Source organism: Neovison vison, chromosome 3 (assembly GCF_020171115.1).
Source record: "Neovison vison isolate M4711 chromosome 3, ASM_NN_V1, whole genome shotgun sequence".
NCBI lineage: Eukaryota > Metazoa > Chordata > Mammalia > Carnivora > Mustelidae > Neogale > Neogale vison.
The window spans coordinates 57,829,417-57,851,572 of NC_058093.1; the positions used below are offsets into that span (position 1 = coordinate 57,829,417).

General features: G+C 43.2%; 1 protein-coding gene across 9 annotated transcripts in view; it reads right to left on the minus strand.

The window, feature by feature from the left end:
• The window catches only part of RBMS1 (RNA binding motif single stranded interacting protein 1), a 213,270-nt gene that overhangs the window by 113,432 nt on the left and 77,682 nt on the right, over nt 1-22,156 (minus strand). For 2 of the 9 annotated variants that reach the window (XM_044242192.1, XM_044242191.1), the window contains exon 1: nt 19,650-19,670. The exons of 5 other annotated variants lie outside the window; for them this stretch is intronic. In XM_044242192.1, coding sequence (XP_044098127.1) covers nt 19,650-19,655 — 6 coding nt within the window. In that variant the 5' untranslated portion in view covers nt 19,656-19,670. Of the gene's footprint in view, nt 1-18,531; nt 18,892-19,649; nt 19,671-22,156 lie in introns of those variants that run through there. 2 more of the 9 variants (XM_044242188.1, XM_044242185.1) reach the window with 1 other exon arrangement.

Here is a 22,156-nt window from a genome sequence, read left to right on the forward strand (position 1 = left end):
GAATGGCTCAAATGCATCAGCCCAGCTAGTCTGGTACTCTGGCCAACCAAGTTTCCAAGGGACACGCGTGGTTAGCTTTTCTGACGTCAGTCTTAAGAGACAGATCCCAGTTTTTCTTTGGACCCAATTTTGACTTGGTTACTCATAAATTTGTCATTCTCTACTTGGCACCCATTTGCATTTCCTGGCTGCATCATCCCTGGACTTGAAAGATCACTGCTCTGTACGACAGCTCATTCTTCATCACTGAAAGATTAAAAAAAAAAAAAAATCTGAGGAATAATTCACCCTCAGACTTCAGGGAGCTTCTAAACCACCTGGAGACCTTAAAATGACCCCACAGTGTTGGGGTACGCCTGAGGCAGTGGGACCCCAAAATTTACATTTTCAATGAGCACCCCAGGAGTTTCTGATGCAGGAAGCCCTAGTACCTCTGAAAAGGGCAGAACCAAGATAGTGTGTCTTCGAAATTCAGAGTCCTGGTGTTCTTCCTACTCAGGAAAGTCTACTCTATGGTCTCTGGAGGTGACCTGAACCTCCAGGGCACGAGCGCTCCCCTACTGTCTTCTGCGTCAGCACCCTGACTCTGTAACTCTGCCACTCCCAGAGCAGCCACCATCTTGTCCCTTGCTCATCCAAATGACACTTTATCCCTTCCCTTGCCAACAGGAAACGACATCCCCTCCTTCTCAAACTGCACACCCTCTGGCCACACCCTTGAGATCCTCTTTTGCATCAGCTGATCTGAGCAATTTCCCGTTCCTTGATCTGACAGTCTTACCAACCCTCCCTCAGAGAGAAGAGGGTTTCCTGGCTCCTCACTAATCGAGAGTTCTGTGTTCAGTTCGAGGTTAACAACTCCACATACCTCACTGGGTACAAACAAACACAAATCCTGTCCCTTGATGATTCCCCCGAGGAGGCCCTCCACGGTGCCGCCCCTACACAACACACCAAGACCCTCCTATCCGGTCCTGGAGTCAACGCCCCACGTGTTCATTTGACAGATTATCTCAATCCTTACTTCTAGCATTTATGACTACTTGTGGCAAAAATAAAAACAAAACAAAAAACACTTCAGAAAGCGGCTGTTTTTGCAAACTCAACAACCTCATTTTGGGCAGAAAGGTATAATCCCTGCCACACAGCACTGTAGTCACTGATAAACTCTTGCTGAAATAATGACTAATAAGTGTGCTCGACTTCACACACTGGATGTGTTTCTGAAAAATCCTGCATGAGCCATTCCATCCTTTAAATGCAGCAAGGAAACAGGACGTTTAAAGAAAACCTGAGAATAAAACTAGCAAATATTGTGCCCCAAACATATGTGTAAAACACTATGCTACATAAATCAAATGCCAGAAAGAAATACAGGTTCCAGTGCTCAAAAACATGACACAATCTAGTTGGTAACAAGAAACATGCCCAAACAAAAGAACAACTCATCAATTAAGCAAAACTCCTATATAGTGAGGAATTTTTTGGAAAGAGAAATAACTAATTTATTGCTTTTTTTTTAAAAAAAGTGCTGCCAACCAAGATGTGTCCTAAGTCTCAAAGAGAGAGAAGAGATCGGGGGGGGGGGGGATGAGTGAGAGAAAAGAGAAGGTTGAGAATAAAAGAAATGAGGTATCTCTAATGCAAGAGATGAACATCTTTGAAATTTTGTGTAAGACTCCAGAGGTTTTAATACGACTTCCCATTCCTACAGAACGACAGCTCTGTAACAGCTTTCAAAACATCACTTCAAATGACCAGAACCTCGCTGTTATGGAGGACTTACCTAATAACTACAGAAACTCACTCCTATTCCAAGTCCCTAGAGGTAACCTGATGCCTTAATGGGTAATGGGGCAGCTCATCGTCTCCTCCATAGAAAGGGCATTCTTGCTTCTCCACTCCACCTTCACACAAACCCCAAGTGAGATGTGGTTGATGGAAAACCGTCATATTACAATTCTCTTTTCGTGTAAAAGCAAGAACTGAAAAAAGGGAGAACACAGGGATCATCTTCCTGGAAGAGGCAGACCTTAAATTTCAATTTAAAGAACAGAGGAATGTGAACTTGAAGACGAGAACAGAATTCTGTGGCCATTTGTGACAGCTTAACAAAGCTTGGAGGAGAGGAAGGAAAAATGGACTTCAAGAAGCAAGAAAGTAACCTTTGGCTAGAATGATAGGTATGGACTGGGGCAAACCTGAGCAGAGGAAGACGCAGTCAGTTACTCAAGCTCCTTGAGGCCTATGGTTGGTAATGGACACTTCCAGAACCATTTTACATGGCTAAGCTATTTCTGTAAAGAAGTATCTTTTATCCTGTAGGTTAAACACAACACTACCACAAAATATAATATGTCCTTATATGTTGTGCACAACAGGGCTACCAGTATAATACTTCTGGTTCAAAGGCAAGGTGATCATGGGTGAGTCATGAAGCATTTTGGCTTTATTCTAGGCCAACCATGGTGCCCAGTTGAGGAGTTATGACTAAGATGAATGAATGTCTGATACTAGGTTGTGTGTGTTTTTGTTTGTTTGCTTGCTTTAAAGATTTTATTTATCTATTTGCCAGTGAGAGAGAGAGAGAGAGAGAGAGAGAGAGAGCGCGCACAAGCAGGGGGAGCAGCAGGCAGAGGGAGAGGGAGAAGCAGGCACTCTGCTAGGCAGGGAACCCGATGTGGGGCTCAATCCCAGGACCTTGGGATCATGATCTGAGCCAAAGGCAGACACTTGACAACTGAGCCACCCAGGTATCCCATGATACCAGGTTGATATGTGTTGAATGGTATCCACCCAAAAAGATACACGGGAGTCCTAATCCACAGTACCTTAGAATGTGACCTTATTTGGAGATAGGGTCCTTACAGAGAAAATCAAGTTAGGATGAGGTTATGAAGGCTGGCCCTAATCCAATGTGACTAGAGTCCTTAAAAAAGGGAAAAATCTGGGCATAGAAACAGACACATACACATACACAGGAGACTGTCATGTAAATATTGGGGTTAGGAGAGATCTGGGATAGATTCTTCCCCAGCACCTCCGGAGCGAGCACGGATCTGCCAACACCTTGGTCTTGCACTTCTCTTCCAGACCTGTGAGAAATAAGTTCTGTTGTTTAAGAACTCAGTTTATGAAATTTTGCTATGGCAGCTCTAGCAACTCATTACAAGGTACATCAGCAGTGCTTGGACCAGGATGTTCTGATAATGACCAGGAAAATGCAAATAAAGCCAAAAAATATTTTTAAGTAAAAAAATTAACATTTTACTATAAGGATGCTATTTCTGTTTTACCATAGCTCTCTGTCTCACCACTTCAGAAGTATGGCCAAGCCACAGGAATACAAAATACAAAAAATGGCTAAGGTAGTGTTGCTCACATAGATACATGAAGGACGCCTCCCCATATAGAACCAAATAAGATACCTAGTCAAGACTGAGCCTTTCATCCAAAACCTTTGGGTCAAGGCAATGAATTAGACCTCCACTCACTTGGTTTTATTCTGTGTCTATCCTATTTTGAGGGTGCCAATGTTAACAATTATCATCATCATCTGGTTTGAGTTTCATTTTCTTGCAATTTCTTTTGTGCACCTTTTGGTAAAAGAGCCAATGAAGGGGAAACCTGGGTGGTTCAGTTTATTCGGCGACTGGGGTCATGATCCCAGGGTCCTGGGATCAAGCCCCGCATCGGGCTCCCTGCTCAGTGGGGAGCCTCCTTTTCCCTCTCCTGCTGTTCTGCCTGCTGTGCTCTCTTGCTCTCTCTGTCAAGTGAATGGATAAAATATTAAAAAAAGAAAAAAAAGAGCCAACAAAGGATTCTACAGATCAGAGGTCTGCAACTACTATCCACAGGCCAAATCCCGTCTGCACTTGTTTTAATAAATAAAGTTTACTGGAACACGGCCATGACCATTTGTTTGTGCATTATCTCTGGCTGTTTCTGAGCTACCAGAGCAGTGCTGAGTAACTCTGAGAGAGACCTTATGGACTGCAAAGACTAAAATATTTACAATCTGGCTGGTCCCAGAAAAAAAAAAAAAAAACATCTGCCAAGCCCAGCTATCGACAGTGTATGCAATGCAGGAGCAATTCCTCTGTAAACCTTTATGGATTGATTACCTTGATGGTCAACAATCCCAACTCCACGAGTACAATTTTCCAACCCCATTTCACACATTCAACTAGAGAACAATGAAAAGAAGAGCCTCTGAGGAGCTGAAATAGCCTCTTTTTTGCTTGAATTTCTCTTAATGCTCTCCAGTTTTCCATATCCCTTTTGAAGAACTAAAACCAAATCCGTCAATGAACTAATGCCAAGAAAGTGGACAACATACTTCCTTTTCTTCTATTCTGCTTTAGGACCCTGGTAAGCAGCTCAATATGGCCCGTTAATGCACAGAGTAACTCTAAGGTGACAACAGACACGATGGCAAAACTGATCCGCCAACTGAGAATCTCGTTTCTATCCTGGACTCCAATCAAATGCACCTGGAAATTAAAGAGTCGAAATCCAGGTCAGTTGGAGCATGACGGCTGTAAGTTAGACAGGTTCTTCCTACGAATTTCTTAAATATCTACCCTTCTTGATAGCGTTAATTTCTACTTATATGATAGCGTTAATTTCTACTTGATAGCGTTAACGTTATAAGACGTTCTATAGCCCCTGTTAAGACTGTACAGTTGAGAATAGGATCGTCAATTTGTCCTTTTCAGGGCCTGACAGAGTGGCTGAGCCAGAATGGCTTTAAAACATGTAATGAATGACTGATGATCCAAGCCGAATTTGTCTGATAAGGTCCAAATGGCACCATCAGGATATATGGGTTCTGGCCCTGGTTTTGTTACAAATAAGCTGTGTGATCCTGAAACATCCTAATTTCTAAAATAAGGACTTGGAAAAGCTGATCTCTTAAGATGCTTTCAGCACTAAGAGTCTCTGCTTCTTCTGTGACACACATGATATACTAGACAGAATGTCACCCCACTTCATCTAAAACCCTAGAATCACACCGCTGGGTGAATTTAGGGTTAAGTCTCCTGTTGCAGACACTGAAAGAAATCAGTGACGGTCTCTGACAGATACCTATCTACTTTTCTTTAGGCAACCAAGAACCTTAAAATACATAAAAAGAGAGGCTCTATGTGAACTCCTGTGCCTGAAATATCTTAATTATAAAAAGCAGCAATAAACTGGTCATTCAACTTTTTCAAGAACACAGAGCAGCAAGTGCTAGTGGGGCCTTGAGTGGAGCAGAGTTGTAAAGCCTTCACTGTGGTTTCTTCTATATGGGAACTTAACCTAGAAACCACAGAGCAAATTTTGCATGCTGTAATAAGTCAGGCAGGAAGGGGCAAAAAAATATGTAAATTTGTCTACCCACAGCCAATTATACCAAAAGGAAAAAAAAAAAAAAAAGGACAAGACTAATTTAGAGGGCAAAAGAGGGCATTAATAATTAGAATATGTGGGTTTTCTAGATCACTGATATCCTAAACTAGGTTGATTCCCAAGTCAGTAATCATGACTTCATAAATGCTTTAAGAAGCAATAAAATAGGTGGAAAAATTAAACTTGAGAGAAGAAATTAAAAACAAAAGAGATGATAGTTGGCAGATACCCACTTTTGTCTGAAAATAACATGCAATATACCATCCCCAAGAGCCTACTTATTCAAAAAATGATTTAAAAACAAAACAAAGCAAACAAACAAAAAAACCCTCATCTGAAAACACTAGTACAAGAATGTGCCATACTTGGAAAAGCCAAGACTTTCACAGTTAGGTGACAGAGAACTAAGAGTCTGAAGATGGAGGCTCTTCAAGCTGTAAGACTTTGGACAAATCACTCAGCATCTCTGGATTTACGTTTCCTTGTGGGAGAGTCAAAGAGGTTGTACTAGATAATGTCTAAGATCTTTCCCAACTCCAAATGCAAAAGGCTCCTTAAATAAGTGTCTCTCAAACATCCCCACAGAATACAGATGGTACATATTCTAGGACTAAGTAGTTCTATGATCAAATAATCCTAGGAAACAATGAAATGCACAAAGTTGGACAAATGTCTTCACTGCAGGATTCTCAGACTTTTTCATGCTAATTCATACTGTTACTCTCCAAGGCAATACTACATAGTATGTAGTGTTCCCCAAGTTTCCTTGAACACCAAATATTTTCATTCCTGGAACACTTTCCACACTTAATAGGATCCTAGTATCTCAGCATACACAATTTGGGGAAAGCAGCTTTAAACAATAAACTTCATGAATTTAAAATCAGATGCTGAAAGAAGTAAAATGATCACATAATAGTTGAAAGCATCCATTTCAGGAACTGTAATAACATCTCTGTAGTGTTGACATGTCACAGAGCACTTTATCTTACGTTAACTCATTGACCCTCCACTCTAGAAGCCAGGGACGGAAATAAGCATCATTTCCATTTTACCAATGAAAATGGAGTTTCACTTCTAGATCTTTCTCATCACAAACGGTTTTCTGCTAATGAACAGAATGACCAATCCTCCACCACTATCATCATTTCAGGCTTTGCCTGAGCCATCCTCTAAGGTCCTCCTGTGCAAATAGACTTAGAGGACACTCCAAAGAAGGAGGGAGGCAGACAGAGCCCCTGTGCCAAGTACTGGGTCAAGTGCTGTCACATGTTTGACTTCACCTGATCATCTCAGTAACATGATGTAACTATTATATCTAGTTTTGCCATTGAGGAAATAAGACCAGGAGTGTTTACGAAATGCATTCACTGGGGCACCTGGGTGGCTCAGTCGGTTAAGTGGCTGCCTTCGGCTCAGGTCATGATCTCAGGGTCCTGGGATTGAGCCCCACATCAGGCTCCCTGCTCAGTGGAGAGCCTGTTTCTCCCTCTCCCTCTGTCTGCCTCTCTGCCTACTTGTGTTCTGTCTGTCAAATAAATCAATAAAATCTTGGTGGGGGGAGACAAATGCATTCATTATTAGTGTGAACTAAGAAGCGAGGAAGTTGGGATCCATACCCACGTCCACCTTTTTTTTCTGTAAAAGCAACATATGAGCTCCTTCCTGCTGAGGGAGTGGAGAGAGAAGCCCTGGAAGCTGGTAAAAACCCCTGCTCTATATCATTCTCTCTGGGATTTGGGTTGAACGACTTATACCACCCAGATCTGTGAAAGACGGATAAGAAGAAATACCTCACAGAGGTGTTGCAGAAGAATGACAATGAAATGTAAAAGGACCTAGCCTGTGCCCAGAGCATACAGAGTGCTTAGCGAATGTTAGACCCTTCCCTTCAGAAAGGGTGAGAAGTAATTAGATAGTTCAGATGCTAAGGTACTAAATAGAACCAAAGGCAGAGAGAGACAAATAGATATCTCTGAAACAGTGAGTAAAAGCTTCTGGAAGAGGGGTCTGACCAAAGTGGTGATGGTAAGGAAGAGAGCTCTGATAAAGCCAGAAATCCATCCAATATTCTGCTCTGAGGTGGAAGAAGAAACTGGGGACTAGTACTTCCTAAAGAGAAGAAAAGGAAGGAAGGCAGGAGTGATAGATTTGGAATCCACACAAACTGGCACCTTTTTTTTCTTTAAAGGCAACTTAAGATATTTTGAAGTAGTTTGACAGTGTGTTTTAAAACTTAAGTTGGGCTTGTGGTTCAGTTAAAAAAATTAGTGTTTTATTTTGGTTTGTGGTTCACGGTTCGTTGAAGTCTGTTTGAAATATGATTTGATTTACACAAATATTCTAATAGTAGAGACAGGGAGGTATAAATTCTACGAGAGTCACATCTTCCTAAGAGTGTAAGCACCTGAGCATTTACTCCAGACATACACACGTGGTCTGAGTTCTCCCAAAAGCTGCGTGAGGTAACATCCCAGAAATACTCTACCTTCAAGATCGTGAACCCCGAATATCCTCTCACATTTCTCCTTCCCTCACTCCCAGAGATTTCTCTTCATCACAACCTGCATGCCCCTCTGCGTTCTCACAGTCATTCTCTCGATTTCATGGGGCTCCTTCATCATCATAACAAGGCTCTCAATTTTTACACCTATTCACCTTAGCAATACCAAACCCTCTTTACCCAGATTCTCTCCCTCCATTTATTGCTGGAAAAGGGTCATCTTGCCAGTTGAAACCACTGAACTCCTGGGGGCCCTCACCCTTAGTTCAGTCATCTTTTTACTCACCTCAATTTGAATATTCACCAAATTCCCAAAAGCAATTATTCCCAATCTTTTGTCATGTTCTTTAAGCCTAGAATTACACTCCTCCCCACCCCCAGGTTGTTGCTTTTTTTTCTTTTCCAGTCTTTACAGATGACCAACCTTCTTACTTTTTTTTTTTTTTAATTTATTTGACAGAGAGAGAGAGGCAGCCAGAGAAGCAGGCAGAGAGGGCAGAAGCAGGCTCCCAGCCAAGCAGACAGCCTGAGGTGGGGCTCGATCTGAGGACCCTGATATCACGACCTAAAGCTGAAGGCAGAGGCTTTTACTCACTGAGCCACCCAGGCGCCAACCCTCTTAATGAAATGGAAGTTTCTAAAAGACTGGGCGTCACTGCTCAACTAACCTCCTCCTTTCAAGTATCACTGCTGGAAACTCACTCAGATCCCCTTCCTTTAAGACTAACCCCGTCTCAACCTTTCTTTTTTTTTTTTTTAAAGATTTTATTTTTTATTTATTTGAGAGAGAGAATGAGCGAGGAGAAGGTCAGAGAGCGAAGCAGACTCCCCAAGGAGCTGGGAGCCTGATGTGGGACTCGATCCCGAGACTCCAGGATCACGCCCTGAGCCGGAGGCAGTCGTTTAACCAACTGCTCTTAAAGACCTAGTTCCAACTATTCCTTCTGTTTTCTACTACCTTGCTCTACCCTCCCCATACACAGTCAGCTACTAAGATAATCTTGCCTCAAGGCTGTCTGAAGAGACTCTTTCCTCAGGATACCAGATTTCGCTAAAGACACACCTCCTCACTCATTCATTCCTTAAACCCTCTGGAATGTGCTTTCTACATCCCCCATCCCACCTGCCCTTCCTGGCCCCACCACACACAGGCTACTCTACTGAAACTTCCGTTTCAAAGGCTTTCAAACACCTCCCAATGGATATTTCCAATAGCCTTGTGCTTAGCCTTTGTCTTCCCTGATCTCAGGAAACATGGAACAGAGTTGACCATCATTTCTTGAAGCTTTGTTCTTCTCAGGCTTCTGTGACACTGGGCTCCCCCAACATTTTGCCATTTCTTTCCCCTTCCCTTTACCAAAGGCTCATCTTCCTCCTTCCCACTACAGAATCTGTTTCCCTAGGTCTGTCTAGCCTCTTTTGGGCACGTTCTCTCCCTGGAGTGCTTCTATCTATTCCCAGGGCGCCACCTCTTAAGTTTCAGGATACTCCCTGAGCTTGGGGCCTGCAGCTCCAGCGCTGCCTGGGAAGGGTAGTGATGTGTGACTCATGGAGCCAAATTAAAGTGGCCAAACCAAGCTCATTGCCTTTCCTCAGAAATGTTCAGGGTGGTGGAATGAATACTCTAACCTCTTAAGCAACCCCTCCACCGATCTTCCATAGTGGACATGGGAGATCTCTGAACAAAAGGAATGCACTTACTACACTACAGGTGTACAGATACATGTACTAGCCAGAAAAAGATGTGCTGTATAAGTGCACCACTCCAAAGAATAGGGGAATCCAGGCCAAACGTGAAAATCCATGCACCCATATGACACAGCCTCTATGATGACTTCAGTGCAATCCCAGGGAAGCAGTAAAAAAAAAAAAAAAAAGTTTATAACGATCTCCTGGATGCAAAATGAGTTCTTACAGTGCTTCATACTGTGGGTGCTCCTAGCCCCTTAGGCTGGACAATTCTCCCTTAATGAGATTGAATTGCACATGGAAGGGCCTTTTGCATCTCTGGTGTCTGAACACAGAGTATCAGTAGAATTTAGCACTTCCCCTGCCCTGATTTAACACACTAAAAAAGGTAGGAAATCCCTGTATCAGAATGACTGGGTTCTTTCTTATATGAGCCCAGAACCAGCAAGGCTGTGCTAACTTTTCATTTTCCTAATCATCTAAAACTAGAAACCTAGGACCCTCTTTTACTAAGCACCCTCCACATCTAGTCACCAGCCAAATCTTGTCAATTCTTTGTGTATAATCTTAAATCTGTCTCATCCAATACTTCCACATTACCACTATTCTTTTTCACAGCTTTATTTCAACTGGGCACTACCTTCTAAACTCAGGCTCTCTCATCCAGCCATTCTAGCAAGCAAGCTATAACCTAGACCCCCCTCCCCGCCTTCCAGCCTCTACCCTGCAGTCTGGCTACCTTGAATTACTCACTCTTTATTTAATATATTAAGCCCATGCTTTCTATCTTCAAATCTTTGTTGTCCCATCCCTCTTGCCTGAAATGTCACTTTCCTTGATGTAACCCACAATCCCATGCCTTGAGTTAGAAATTTGACATCATCTTTAAGTTCTCTGTTTCCTTGCACAAGTGGTCATAAACTATTCTGGAGGACACAGATCCCTTTGGCACACTGATGAAAGCTAGGAACCTCTCCTCAGGAAAGAGCTAATACATGCAACATTTTATACACAATTTACATATTCAAGTATCTATAAAATTTGGTCATCCCTCTTTTCCACAATTTAACTGCCTTCTTCTGGGTCCTATCTCACAGGTGTTTTAACAGCTAGCTAACTGATTTCCCTGCTCAGCCTCTCCCCTGAGGAGCAACAGTATATCTCCTGAATGCCACCAGCTGACTTCCTACAGAAGGATGGCGTCCCCAAAATGACTTAATTTATGTAACACATTCAATATTACTTAACTCAGGGTTTTGGAGTCAAACTTCCAGTCAAACCAAAAGAACATACCCTTTCCCTTGGAATTGGTCTGATGCATTTGACCTATAAAACTGAGAATAGAGAGAGAGAAAGTAGAGGTAAAGTCATTTCTAGAATTCTTCATGAGGTAGGACTGGTTTGATCATAAATGGTCTTCCAAAAGGGCCATTTTTAGGCACCTCCCTAAGCGGGGAGAGAGATCTTGTCATACGAACAGGGATGAAAGGAAATTCTGGGCAATGGGAATGACATGAAGAAAAAAATGCGATGTAATAACCTGAGATCATACAAAACATGAAGGTCCATATTTGCACCCAACCTACACACACAGCACCAAAACAATGAGACTTCAACAGATTCTGTCAAGTGACGCATCAGCTAACACAGTAAAAGCCCAAGGAGGCAACACAGCTTTCCTTTCTCTCTCTCCCTCAGCCTCCACCTCTTCCTTCCTCCCTCAGGCTCTCTCCTCCTCTCACTGCGAAGCCTTGCAGCCACCACCGCACACATCTAAAACTCCCCTGATGTACTGAAAATCCCCCTGGGTTACACAGCAACAACAGCCTGTGAGGTGCTGACATTATCTGTACGGCATCTCTCTTACAGAAACCTCATGTTCCAGGATAAATTAAAGACGCCTGTAAAGAAGCCACCACCTCCCACACCGCTGCCCTTTCAGAAAGCGGCACTAAACAGGAAGTATGGGATGAAGAGAGTCAGGAGTATTCGTAACAAAACGAATCCAAAGGATTCTGATAGAAGGAGCACAACAAGGTCAGCTCTTCACATTCAATGTGGAAATGAAACACAGGGGACCTTATCTGTCCACAAAATAGCTATACTTAAGTGCAGCTGGAAGTCAAATGAAAACAGAGACAACAGTGGTCAATTTCTCAGTATTTAGGATAGTCACTTCCTGAAAAGTAATCTAGAATATGAAATTTCATATATATAAGTCCATTTTCCCCTTACTGACTCATGAAGATTAACCGGTGTCCCCCAAAATGTCTTAAAAACAGTTTTAAAACATCAAAATATAGAAGGCTTGTTTGGTCTGTATAAAATTAGGAAAGTAATAAGTTCATAAATATAAAAACTATCCATCAGTAAATAGGTGACTTCCAAAAAGATGGTGTTAAGAGTTTGAAGTAAAAAGAAGAATGGAAATTCATAAAGAATAGGAAAGGACATCTCAAAGCTCAGGCACAGAACCCAGGAGTGCCTAAGTGCTACTGGCTGAAATTCTCAATGGCGTGAATGTCTTGGATGTGACAATTTGTAGACATCAAAATAATACGATTTTCTAAATTTTTTCTTCATTTTTTTTCTCGACAACCGAAGAACTATGTATTTATTGTGGGAATCAAGAAACACTGGAAGGTCGAAAAAATGTAAACAATCCCTAAAAATAAGTCACTTGTGATCCTACCTACCAACAGAGGAAAATATTTGTTAATATTTTGGCAATTTTCCTCTAGTCCTTTTTTTTTTTTTTAATATACTTCTGAGACTGTAGTTTATGCACGATTAACAAATACGGATATCTCTCTCTCTGTCAAATAAATAAAGAAAATCTTTAAAATAAAATACGAATATAATCTGTCCTAGCTTACACTTTATTGTTTGAAATTCCATGTATTTAAATAAGCAAAGCGGAACCAAAATACAACTCTATTTAGTAGGGTAGCTCACTCTGATCTCACACCAGGTTCTGCTGTCACTGCTGCCACTCACTACGCGCTAAGTAAGAATAGCCATATTGATTCATTTCTTGAACACAGAACTTAGTTTGTCCCATTTAATTTTTTCACTTGTCTTTATTCCAGAAAAGGCTTGACTCCTTACCTCACGGCCGTCTAGCCTATTTTAAAATTTACTAAGCTTTTAGAATGTGTTAAGCAAAGCATTCTCTACAGATGAGATTAAAAACAAACACCCACCAAACACCTACAGATGTTCAAGGACCAAAAAAAAAAAAAAAGCTTATTTTTTTTCTGAGTAATGCAAAGAAGGCATCTGTGAAAACCAAATATACAAACAAGACAAATGAAAGAATTCAGGAAATCATCCTGCATATACTAATAATCGTATCTGTTTTCAAGAAAATTAAAAGGTAAAAATTCTCATTGGTAAGAGTCACCAGTGCTCTTTTTCTTCGTTCTCCAATCATATCTTTGCATAAAGCAGAGCGGATTGAGAGGCTTTCTTTCCCCAAGGAGAAAGAAAGCACTCTCCACTAATAAGAGCATGACATGGGAATACTTGTTTTAAAATACGGTGGAGTGCACTTTTCTACTTTGTGGTTCTTTCTTTCTCTCCCTCCTTCCAACAGTGGAAGAGTCTCATCTTCAAGCTCCAGGTCCTTACCCATCTGGAGGCTGCCCCCCACTTTCTAAACATAGTCCATTCTTAGAGGCTGTGTCAAGGTCTCCCAGGATCACACAGAGCCTCCCAGGACCACCCGCCGCTGCTTGCTCCATGGGGACATGAACAGTAACAGCACCTCAGAAGGACTGACAGCAACAACCCTGCGGAATGGGCACTACCATCCTTCCTTAACGGAAAGGGAGGCTTAGTGAAAAGCCTGCAAGTGGCAGAGCCAGAACTTAAGCCAGTGTCTTTCAATTAGGTTGAAGGACCTGTAAAGAAGGTACAAGGTGAAATCTGCATCATCATCAGGGTTCAAAGTATACGTTAAGAGACAAAATGTTTGTGGAAAAAGAAGGGGAAATATGGTTTATAATTATGATTTTTTTAAATAACTAGTTTTAAAAAATGAACTGGGTTCCTGGGAGATGGGCTGGCTGGACTGAGCGAATAAAAATACACAGTACCATGCAATACTCAGGACATACGGATATAAGAAATTATTCACTGCTTACTGGAAATTCAAATCGAACTTGGCATCCTGGATGTTACCTGACAACCCTAGAGTAAAGACCTTGATGAAACAAACAAACAAAAACACTAACAGATTACGGAGCTACACTTCTTAGAGCTGAAATCTGGGACGCTCTGTGCGCCACATGTCTTTGGGAGGCCAAGGAAAGGGAAGTGTAGTCGGTCTCCAGCTGTTCTTAGCTGGGCTTCCTTCTCTTTTTCCTGGTAGCCGACCCAGCCCTTGATGCCAGAGACCTAGCTTTCGCCAACTAGGCCATTTAATAAAGCCATGGCCTCACAATTCCTGACCCCCTCTCCTTTATATGAATGTTGTGAAGATTAAACATAATTGAGGTTGAGAGGGAATATCATCCACAGATCTTCAAATACTTATTTTTGGTGGACTGTTTTGGAAATATATTATCGGAAACCTGGGCAAGACAGACGACCCGCCCCTACCCTCACACCTCCCCCTGCCCCACACCCCACCACCGACAACAGGCTTGAAAAGTATTGCCAATTATGTGGTGAGCCCAGCTGACATCAGTCCCTAAATGGAAGAAAGAACAAAAACAAGAAATATGTTCAAAATCTGAAGTGAACTACAGAAAATGTAGTGAACCACCAAAAGGGGTATCCAGCAGAGAAAGGGTATAATCACAGATGGAGAAGTCTATACTTTTCAAATGGTTATTGATACATATTGAAAGCACAGCTCCTTGATTCATAAATACTACTGAATCACCAAAACACTGATAGCCTAATGTTAAAAAAAAAAAAAAAAAAAAAGGAAGACCCTACCTGTGCATTGTGATTTAGTTTTCTGCTACCTTCCCCTCAAATGCCCATCTCCGTGGCCTGAGCATGTTTACCTTCTTCCCAAACGTTTACCTTACCTTCTTGTCAAAACGACAAACTGGGAGCAGTTCAGACAGTGTTCATTTAAATATTTCTATGCACAACTTTAATCTTCAAACTTAACAAAACCCCAATCTACCACACATCGATGGCTGTGAGCAGAAAGTGCTTGAAGAGGATTAATCAACAGCTTTGTATGTCATCCTGCAACAAGGCCAAACACTGAATCACTGCTGGCTTCTTCACGTGCAGCTACACCCAGTTAATCTTGAAGAAAGCAGCAAACTATGTAAATCTACTTAAACCGGGGAGGATAAGTACTTCGCTCATCGAAAGTTAGCAACATTTAACAAGTACGGCTATTAGCAGGCCCTGACATTTGTGAAGAGAGAGAAAGCTACACACACACACACACACACACACACACACACACACACAAACTCTTGCTCCCACTCCTCTACCTCAAAGGCCCCATGGCAAACCAGGAAGAAAGGAACTGCTACATGCCACAATTTGTAAAAACTAATTTCTATGACATAACTGAGTCAACTACTCCGAGAAAGCCATTCTAAAACTGACGTCAGAAAATGTGGAGAAGTGGCTTGTAAAAGAAGTCAAAGCAAAATGGAAATATGTTTTCTGTATTTAAAGCCTTTAACATAAAGCTATTTTTTTCTCTTGAAACACAATAAAGTATGTTCATAACTACAGACGTCCTGATAAGTGGCTTTTGTTTAGGTTGCGAGGCATTTTCCTACAAGCAGACTGGATATGCTTAAGGAATACCATGTGTCTGAAAGGCTCAGTCAACAATCCCAGGATGCATACACACTTCTCTACCAAGGCTTGAACAAGCCATCTTCGTCTAGATACTGCCTACTGGGTTATCAGTTCACTCACAAGTGTCTCACTTTGACCTGAGCCAAGCAGGTGTATTTCTAATGTGCTCAGAGGCCTGTGATGCAGGAAAATCCTGTTTATCCGAGATGATGCCAGAGATCAGCGCTCTTTGATGCCCTCCATATACTGCACAGGGCAGGAGGGGCACAAGCACCACCTTTCTCTGCTTGAACGGAAACTACCTGACTCCACTACATGTCAAATATAAAGTTTTTAAAAAAGAGGTTCTACAGTCATTCACTGAAGCAATACTTGGGCTTTCAAACAAATATCACGAACCCATCACCCATACCATCCATTTACTTTACCCTTCACTTTCAACCTCACAACCTCCACCCTCCCCCTCAAAAATAAATAAATAAATACATAAATAAATAAAAGTTAGAAGGAATCCCTAAACTGGACTTCTGACATGAGAAAGGCAATGGGATGCGGACAAGCTCTGTATGAGTTTCTATTGAGATGTGCCCGTAAGCAGGCAATTGCAGTGTGATGGTTTTAAGAGCTTGACTGCCAGGGTCCAAATCCCGCCTCTGCACTTTGGGTTGTACAGACTGGAGAGTCACTTAATCTATGCCTCAGTTTCCTCCACTATAAAGCAGATAGTTCTGTTTCATAGGACTGTCAAGATGACCAAAATTAGTTAATCCACCTAAAGCACTTAGGACATCAACCAGCAGGCAGCAAGGTGCTCCGTGATGGTAGGCGACTGCTAACACACACATAGAAAAAAACAAAAAACAAAAAACTATCATTTCCCCATCTTTTTCCAAAGGTGATTTTTAGGTATTCCTCACATTCCATTTTTTCCTCAGGCAATTTATCTGAAATCAGCTCCAAAGAGCTGCTTATATATTTGCAGATTAAAATCAAACCACATTGTACACCTAAAATTCACCTATCCTTTCATCAAAATGAACAATATAAACCAAAAGGTGCAAGCTTAACATCACAAAACCTTAAAAAGCATTAATGAGACATCCCGTTTAGACTAAGCCAGGATGAGATCACAAAGTCACTCATGGTAACCAGGTCCCCACGCTGGAAGTGTGCTTTCCCAGTGAATGGCTAAATACTAACAAAAGAAGCCTTTGACTCAAATACCACTGGTACCCGGGGTCTTGTGTCTGTATAATGCCTACACATTCATTTCTTTCTTTGCCTATAGAAAAAAGAAAGTCTGTTTGTTTTTCTGATTCAGTCAGCCCTTTTAGTCTCTGCATCTAAGGAGAGCCCAGTGAAAAGAAGAGCATCTTATCAGCATGCTCCAGACCAGCAGGCTGTCCCCCTCCACACACAAAACCTCCAGCCCCTCACAGCAAAAGGGCCTCGCCCTCAGAGCCTTTTCCCCATTTCAGAGCTAACACCCCGCCGGGTTTTGACAACAAATAAACGAATACACAAGGCCTTTAACATAATTAGCCATCTTTTCAGGTACAGAGAGGTGGGTGGAGGAGGAGGGTTCAGGAAAAGAATATTTATTGAAAACTGGCCTCACTGATGGAGTTGATGGAAGTGTGCTGGGTCCGAGCGCTTTACTTTAAATGAGGCTACATGAAGTGAGTTTAGAGATGCCTGGTTTTCAATCCAGACAATTTTAGTATATACTTCAGACAAGTCAGAAATGCAGATTTTTTTCTTCATGGGGGGGGGAGCTCTTTTTATGCCAGGTAAAAGTTGCATTGACTTGGACAGCAAAGGCACACAGACCAGGGTGTTTACTGCCTTTTCGAGGGAAAGCTAACAAGTAAAAGAACCAAAGACCAGAGAACAATACTTTTTGACACCGTCACTGTTAGACCAAATTAGCCCTACTGTCAGTTATACGTACGTATGCTAACCACCAAATGACTTTGAGAACAAAAAGAACTACCTATGATCAATACCCTATGAATGTCTTTAGGAAAGCCACCAGGCATCCCTGTCATCTGTCATGATCTTAACAGAGCTACGGTCTGCATGGAAGGATGGAGTTCGCTTGTAGCATCATTGGGATAATAACTTAATTGATTTGTCTCCGTGGCTAAGGATGTAGACAAGAGATTTATTATGGAAGAAAAATATCTGCAATCGTGTTTTTGTTTTCTCAACAAGCATCTTGCCGCTGACCTCTAAATCAGTTTAACCTTTTCTAAACAGACCTGCACATTTTTTACATAATTTAAAGCTAGGTTTTGTTATTGCTGCTGCTGAAAGGCTCTGTGAGATTTATCACAACATGGCTTCAGTAACCTTCTTTTAAAAACAAAGATGAAAAACAAAACAAAAGGCCGAAACTATAAGCTCCCAGATCCACTCCTTTTCCCGGCAGGGGATTTCGATCTAACCACTAAAGTGCCTTTGGAGTTCAATCTGTTAAAAAATGTATGAAACGGTATTAAAATAGGAAAAGGCATGTGTATGACTCAGGCTTATCCAAGTATCTCTGCAACTAGGGTGTCACAGGATTTCCCTGTGCTTCTGAAAACTGAAAACCCTGAGAAAGTGACAGAAGTTCCTGTTTCGTCTCTTTAAAAAAAAAAAAAAAAAAAAATATATATATATATATATATATGTATGTATGGAGGGGCGCGCGCGCGAACAGACACAGACACACACAGAAACACACACACAAATTGGTCTTCCGGGTTTGCTATGAATCAGGCAGGTTCTTTCAGGTTCTGAGTGAAGATTGTTGCAAACCGATGTTACGACGTATTATCGTACTCTCTACACACAAAGGTTGGGGGGGGGGGAGGAAAAAAAAAAAAAAACAAACTTGTTGCAGAGCTGGGAGAAGCCCCTGGCCCCGCGCGCTGCGCTCTCGCCGCCTCTCCACCCCTTCCCCTTCCTCTACGTCCCACCCGGCGCGGCCGGCGGAGACGAGGGCATCTCCCCTGCTAAGGTCACCGGCCCGAGCCGTCCCCGCGGGCCGCCTCCTTCGGAAACAAGGTCACCGCCCAGTCCGGTCCCTCCGAGGAGGAGAGCAGTGCCCGGCCGAGCGCTGGCGCCCTTTGTAAAGCTGGGCGGCCGGCCTCGGCGCGGCATCCCGGCCGCCGCCTCACCTGCTTGCGATAGGGCGTCCTGCAGTTGCTGCTGCCCCCGGGGTTGCCGCTGCTGCTGGGGAAGATCATCGCGGCGGGCGCGGGCGGCCGGCGCGGGTGCAGGGCAGCCTCGCCGGAGGGGGAGGGCGCAGGAGGGGCCGGCCCGGGCCGCGGCGCTCTGGGAACTCCCTCTCGCCGCGAGGCGGCAGCCGGCGGGGGCTGCAGCTCGGGGCTGACTTCTCCTCCGCCCTCGACCTCCGGACTCGCCTAAAAGTGCGGCGCGACGGCGGCGGCGGCGGCGGCGGGCGAGACTCGGGCAGCTCGGACGGCCGCCGCCCTGCGTGCCATGGACGAGAGTTCGCGCGCGGAGCTGGCGGCGCCGCGGACTCTCCCGGCGGCAGCGGAGGAGCAGCGCCGCCGCGTCCCCACCTACCGCGGCCTCAACCACCGCCCCGAGAGCGCGCCGGCCGGGGGCGGGGAGGCGGCCGCGCACCGCCTCGCGCCGCGCCCAGGCCCACCCGCGCCTCCCCGCCCGCCCTCTGGGCGTCGCGCCCGCAGCCCCGCCAGCCGATCGGCCCCCGCTCGCTCCCTCCCGGGCTTGGGGCCGGGGCCGGGGCCGCGCCGCCGAGAAAGCCGCCGGCGCCCCCGCTCCGTGCAATGGTTGGGTCTGGCTCCCCGCGTGCCGCACATTCCTTGGAGTAGCCACCCCCCTCCTCTTTTCTTTTTTCCACCTCGGCTCTTTGCCTAAGCACCAGCGGGAGCTTTGCACCCCTGCTCGAAGCCCCCTTTAAGGGTATGGCTTCGGGAAGCACCCAGACACCTGGGTAGCAACTGAACCAGTCTCGGGTCTTCTCTCTTTTCTTTCATCCTGGCTAACTCCCCTCCACCCCCGCCCCCAGTCTCCCCAAAAAGGTGCCAGCAACCATTCCTACTTCAACCAACAAACCAGCCTTCCGTCAAACCTCTGCAACTCGGCGTTCCCCCAAATTACAACGCTAAAATTTTAGCACTGGAAAACAGGTGTGCACTACCCACCCTCTCACCGCAAGTACGGACGGTAAAGTTCTGGACTTACTCCCATGCCAGAGTTTACCAGTTTACCTTCAAATTAACAATATCAAATAGCGAAAATCACTTACGGCCATTGGGTTGGTAAGACTTCCTTTAAACCGAATAGCGGAATCCTGCTATACGTTACATTACAGATGCCACCGAATGTGTTCTATTGAAGGGACACAGAAACTGCAAAAAGGAGACAAAGGGAGGAGGTTGTTTCCTTTGTTTCCCAGTTGAAATTATCCAAGGCGGCTCAAGATGCCCCCTTTCTGGATCACTTTCAAGTCGGGTGTATGAAGCCTCGAATGCATGCATTGCGGAAGGCCTCTACAGCAAGTCCTACAGGCAGACCCCACAGGGTCTGGTAGGCTTGCCATCTTTCACGTTGGCCTGTTGAGCAGTATTACAGGGTAGTATCACAGCGGTATTACAAAGTTCTTCCCCTGGCCTCTGGCCTCTAACACCTTGGAAAGAGCCATCTGCCGTGATAATGAAAAATCCTAACTCCTTTAAAAGAAGTGAAGGCACTTAACTTCTGGCTGCCATAAGGAAAACAAAAAGTGTCCCCTAGAGTCTTTTAGTGACGCTGTGGCTATTTGATCTCAGGGTTCTGAGTTTGAGCCCCATGTTGGGTGTAGAGATTACAAAACAAATAAACAAATAAACTTTAAAAAAAAAAACAGGTGTGGCTATTCAGAGGTTTTTCCAGCAGCAAGGAACTGAAACATCTTAGATAACCTACTGGTGACTTCGCCACCATATTCCACCTCCATATTCCAAGTTGCACCTAACATTCTCCAGCAAAAATGATGAGAACTAGCAGGTCTCGCCTAATTAAAAACAACTATATACACAAAACATGCATATATGTAATTCCTAATTCTTTCCATTAAAAATAAAAAGCACCAACAAATGAAATTATTCTAGGCACAGTACTAGGTACACCATGGACAAGTAAAAACTTGCTAGATAAAATTCACAGAAACATATCTGTCCTTTAAAGTGATTTAAATAAACAGCACAACTGACATTCAGTTGCATGTTAATACTATATATATGCCAGAACTATTTCCTTTAACTCAATGGGTTTACGATTGTTCCAGCTGCTACTTTGCTGTCTCGCTTCACTAGGATGCTTTATTGCAAGTTATCAACCACAGGTATAAACCATAAAGTGTTAGGTAGAACTGTTCAATTTATAGGTACCTTTTCCTGAGAACTTAATGCCCAGGACCCCAGAAGTTCAGACCTATCATCTATGGGAAAAAAATTCCATGTACAACCTCAGTTGCCATGACTGGTCTCTTAGGAAACCACAATCTAAACCACAAAGAACAGCATAGATTAATTTTTCTATGGCTCTGCTCTAAGTTCACAATACTTTTGATGTTGTGCTATTCTAGAATGCTAAGATGTGATTTGATATCCTGCAACAGTTTTAAAAGGATAAGGCAAAATTTCAAGTAATAACAAAATTTAAATTAGAATACTAAAATATACTAACAATACTTTATACAAAGTATACTTAGAATACATTAGTATTCTAATGTATGAACAGAGCCAATCAGATTCTCTTATTAAATGTAAATAATATTTAAGACTCTTTTGAAGAATAAAAAAGATATCTTTATGGTGTCCTATAAAGATGAATGACAATCAAGAAAAGAACACAAAGCATATATATATATATTTTTTTTTTTTTAAAGATTTTATTTATTTGACAGAGAGAGATCACAAGTAGGCAGCGAGGCAGGCAGAGAGAGAGAGAGGAGGAAGCAGGCTCCCTGCTGAGCAGAGAGCCCGATGCGGGACTCGATCCCAGGACCCTGAGATCATGACCTGAGCCGAAGGCAGTGGCTTAATCCACTGAGCCACCCAGGCACCCACAAAGCATATATTTTTAAAAACAATGTCTACCAGCCAGGGTCCAAAAGTTCCAGACTTAGGTAGGTGCCATACTCTTAACTAAGTAAAACATTATAAAAAAAAGAGAAGACAGCCTCAAAGACTATAAAATGTAATGAAATCACTAAGCCCAAATGATTCCAACCTAAGAGAAATAACAGAAATATGAAATCATGTGTGTATATATAATCCATTATAGATAGTCACAAGCACTTAGTTGTAAATGATTATAGGGATAGATCTTAGTGAGATTCATCTGGGAATGTTTATTAACCTTTGAAACAAATACGTTTTAAGACACACAAAGCAAGGAAACATTCCAGAGAAACTGCGAGTTATCATGCAAAGAATAAGGGCTTTGGAATCTGTCCTGTACATGCTCCTTCTCCCGAAAGGGAAACTGAGCCATCCAGGCAGACCTACAACACCCTCCACCCCCAGCTCAGCTGGTGGGTAAAGTTATGGGAATCTGACCCAAGAGCAGCCAGTCCAGAGACAGGCCAGTGACCTGTGACATGGATCAGATAGAAAAAAATGAACAGAGCCAATCAGATTCTCACCCTTGGGAATCTGATTCAGAAAACTCCAAGAGCTGAACTAGTTAGGAAAGGGGCAGAAACTGCAATAATGCCAGGGGGTAGAGTTGAGGCCACAAAAAGCCAAAACCATATGCAAGCCAAGGTTA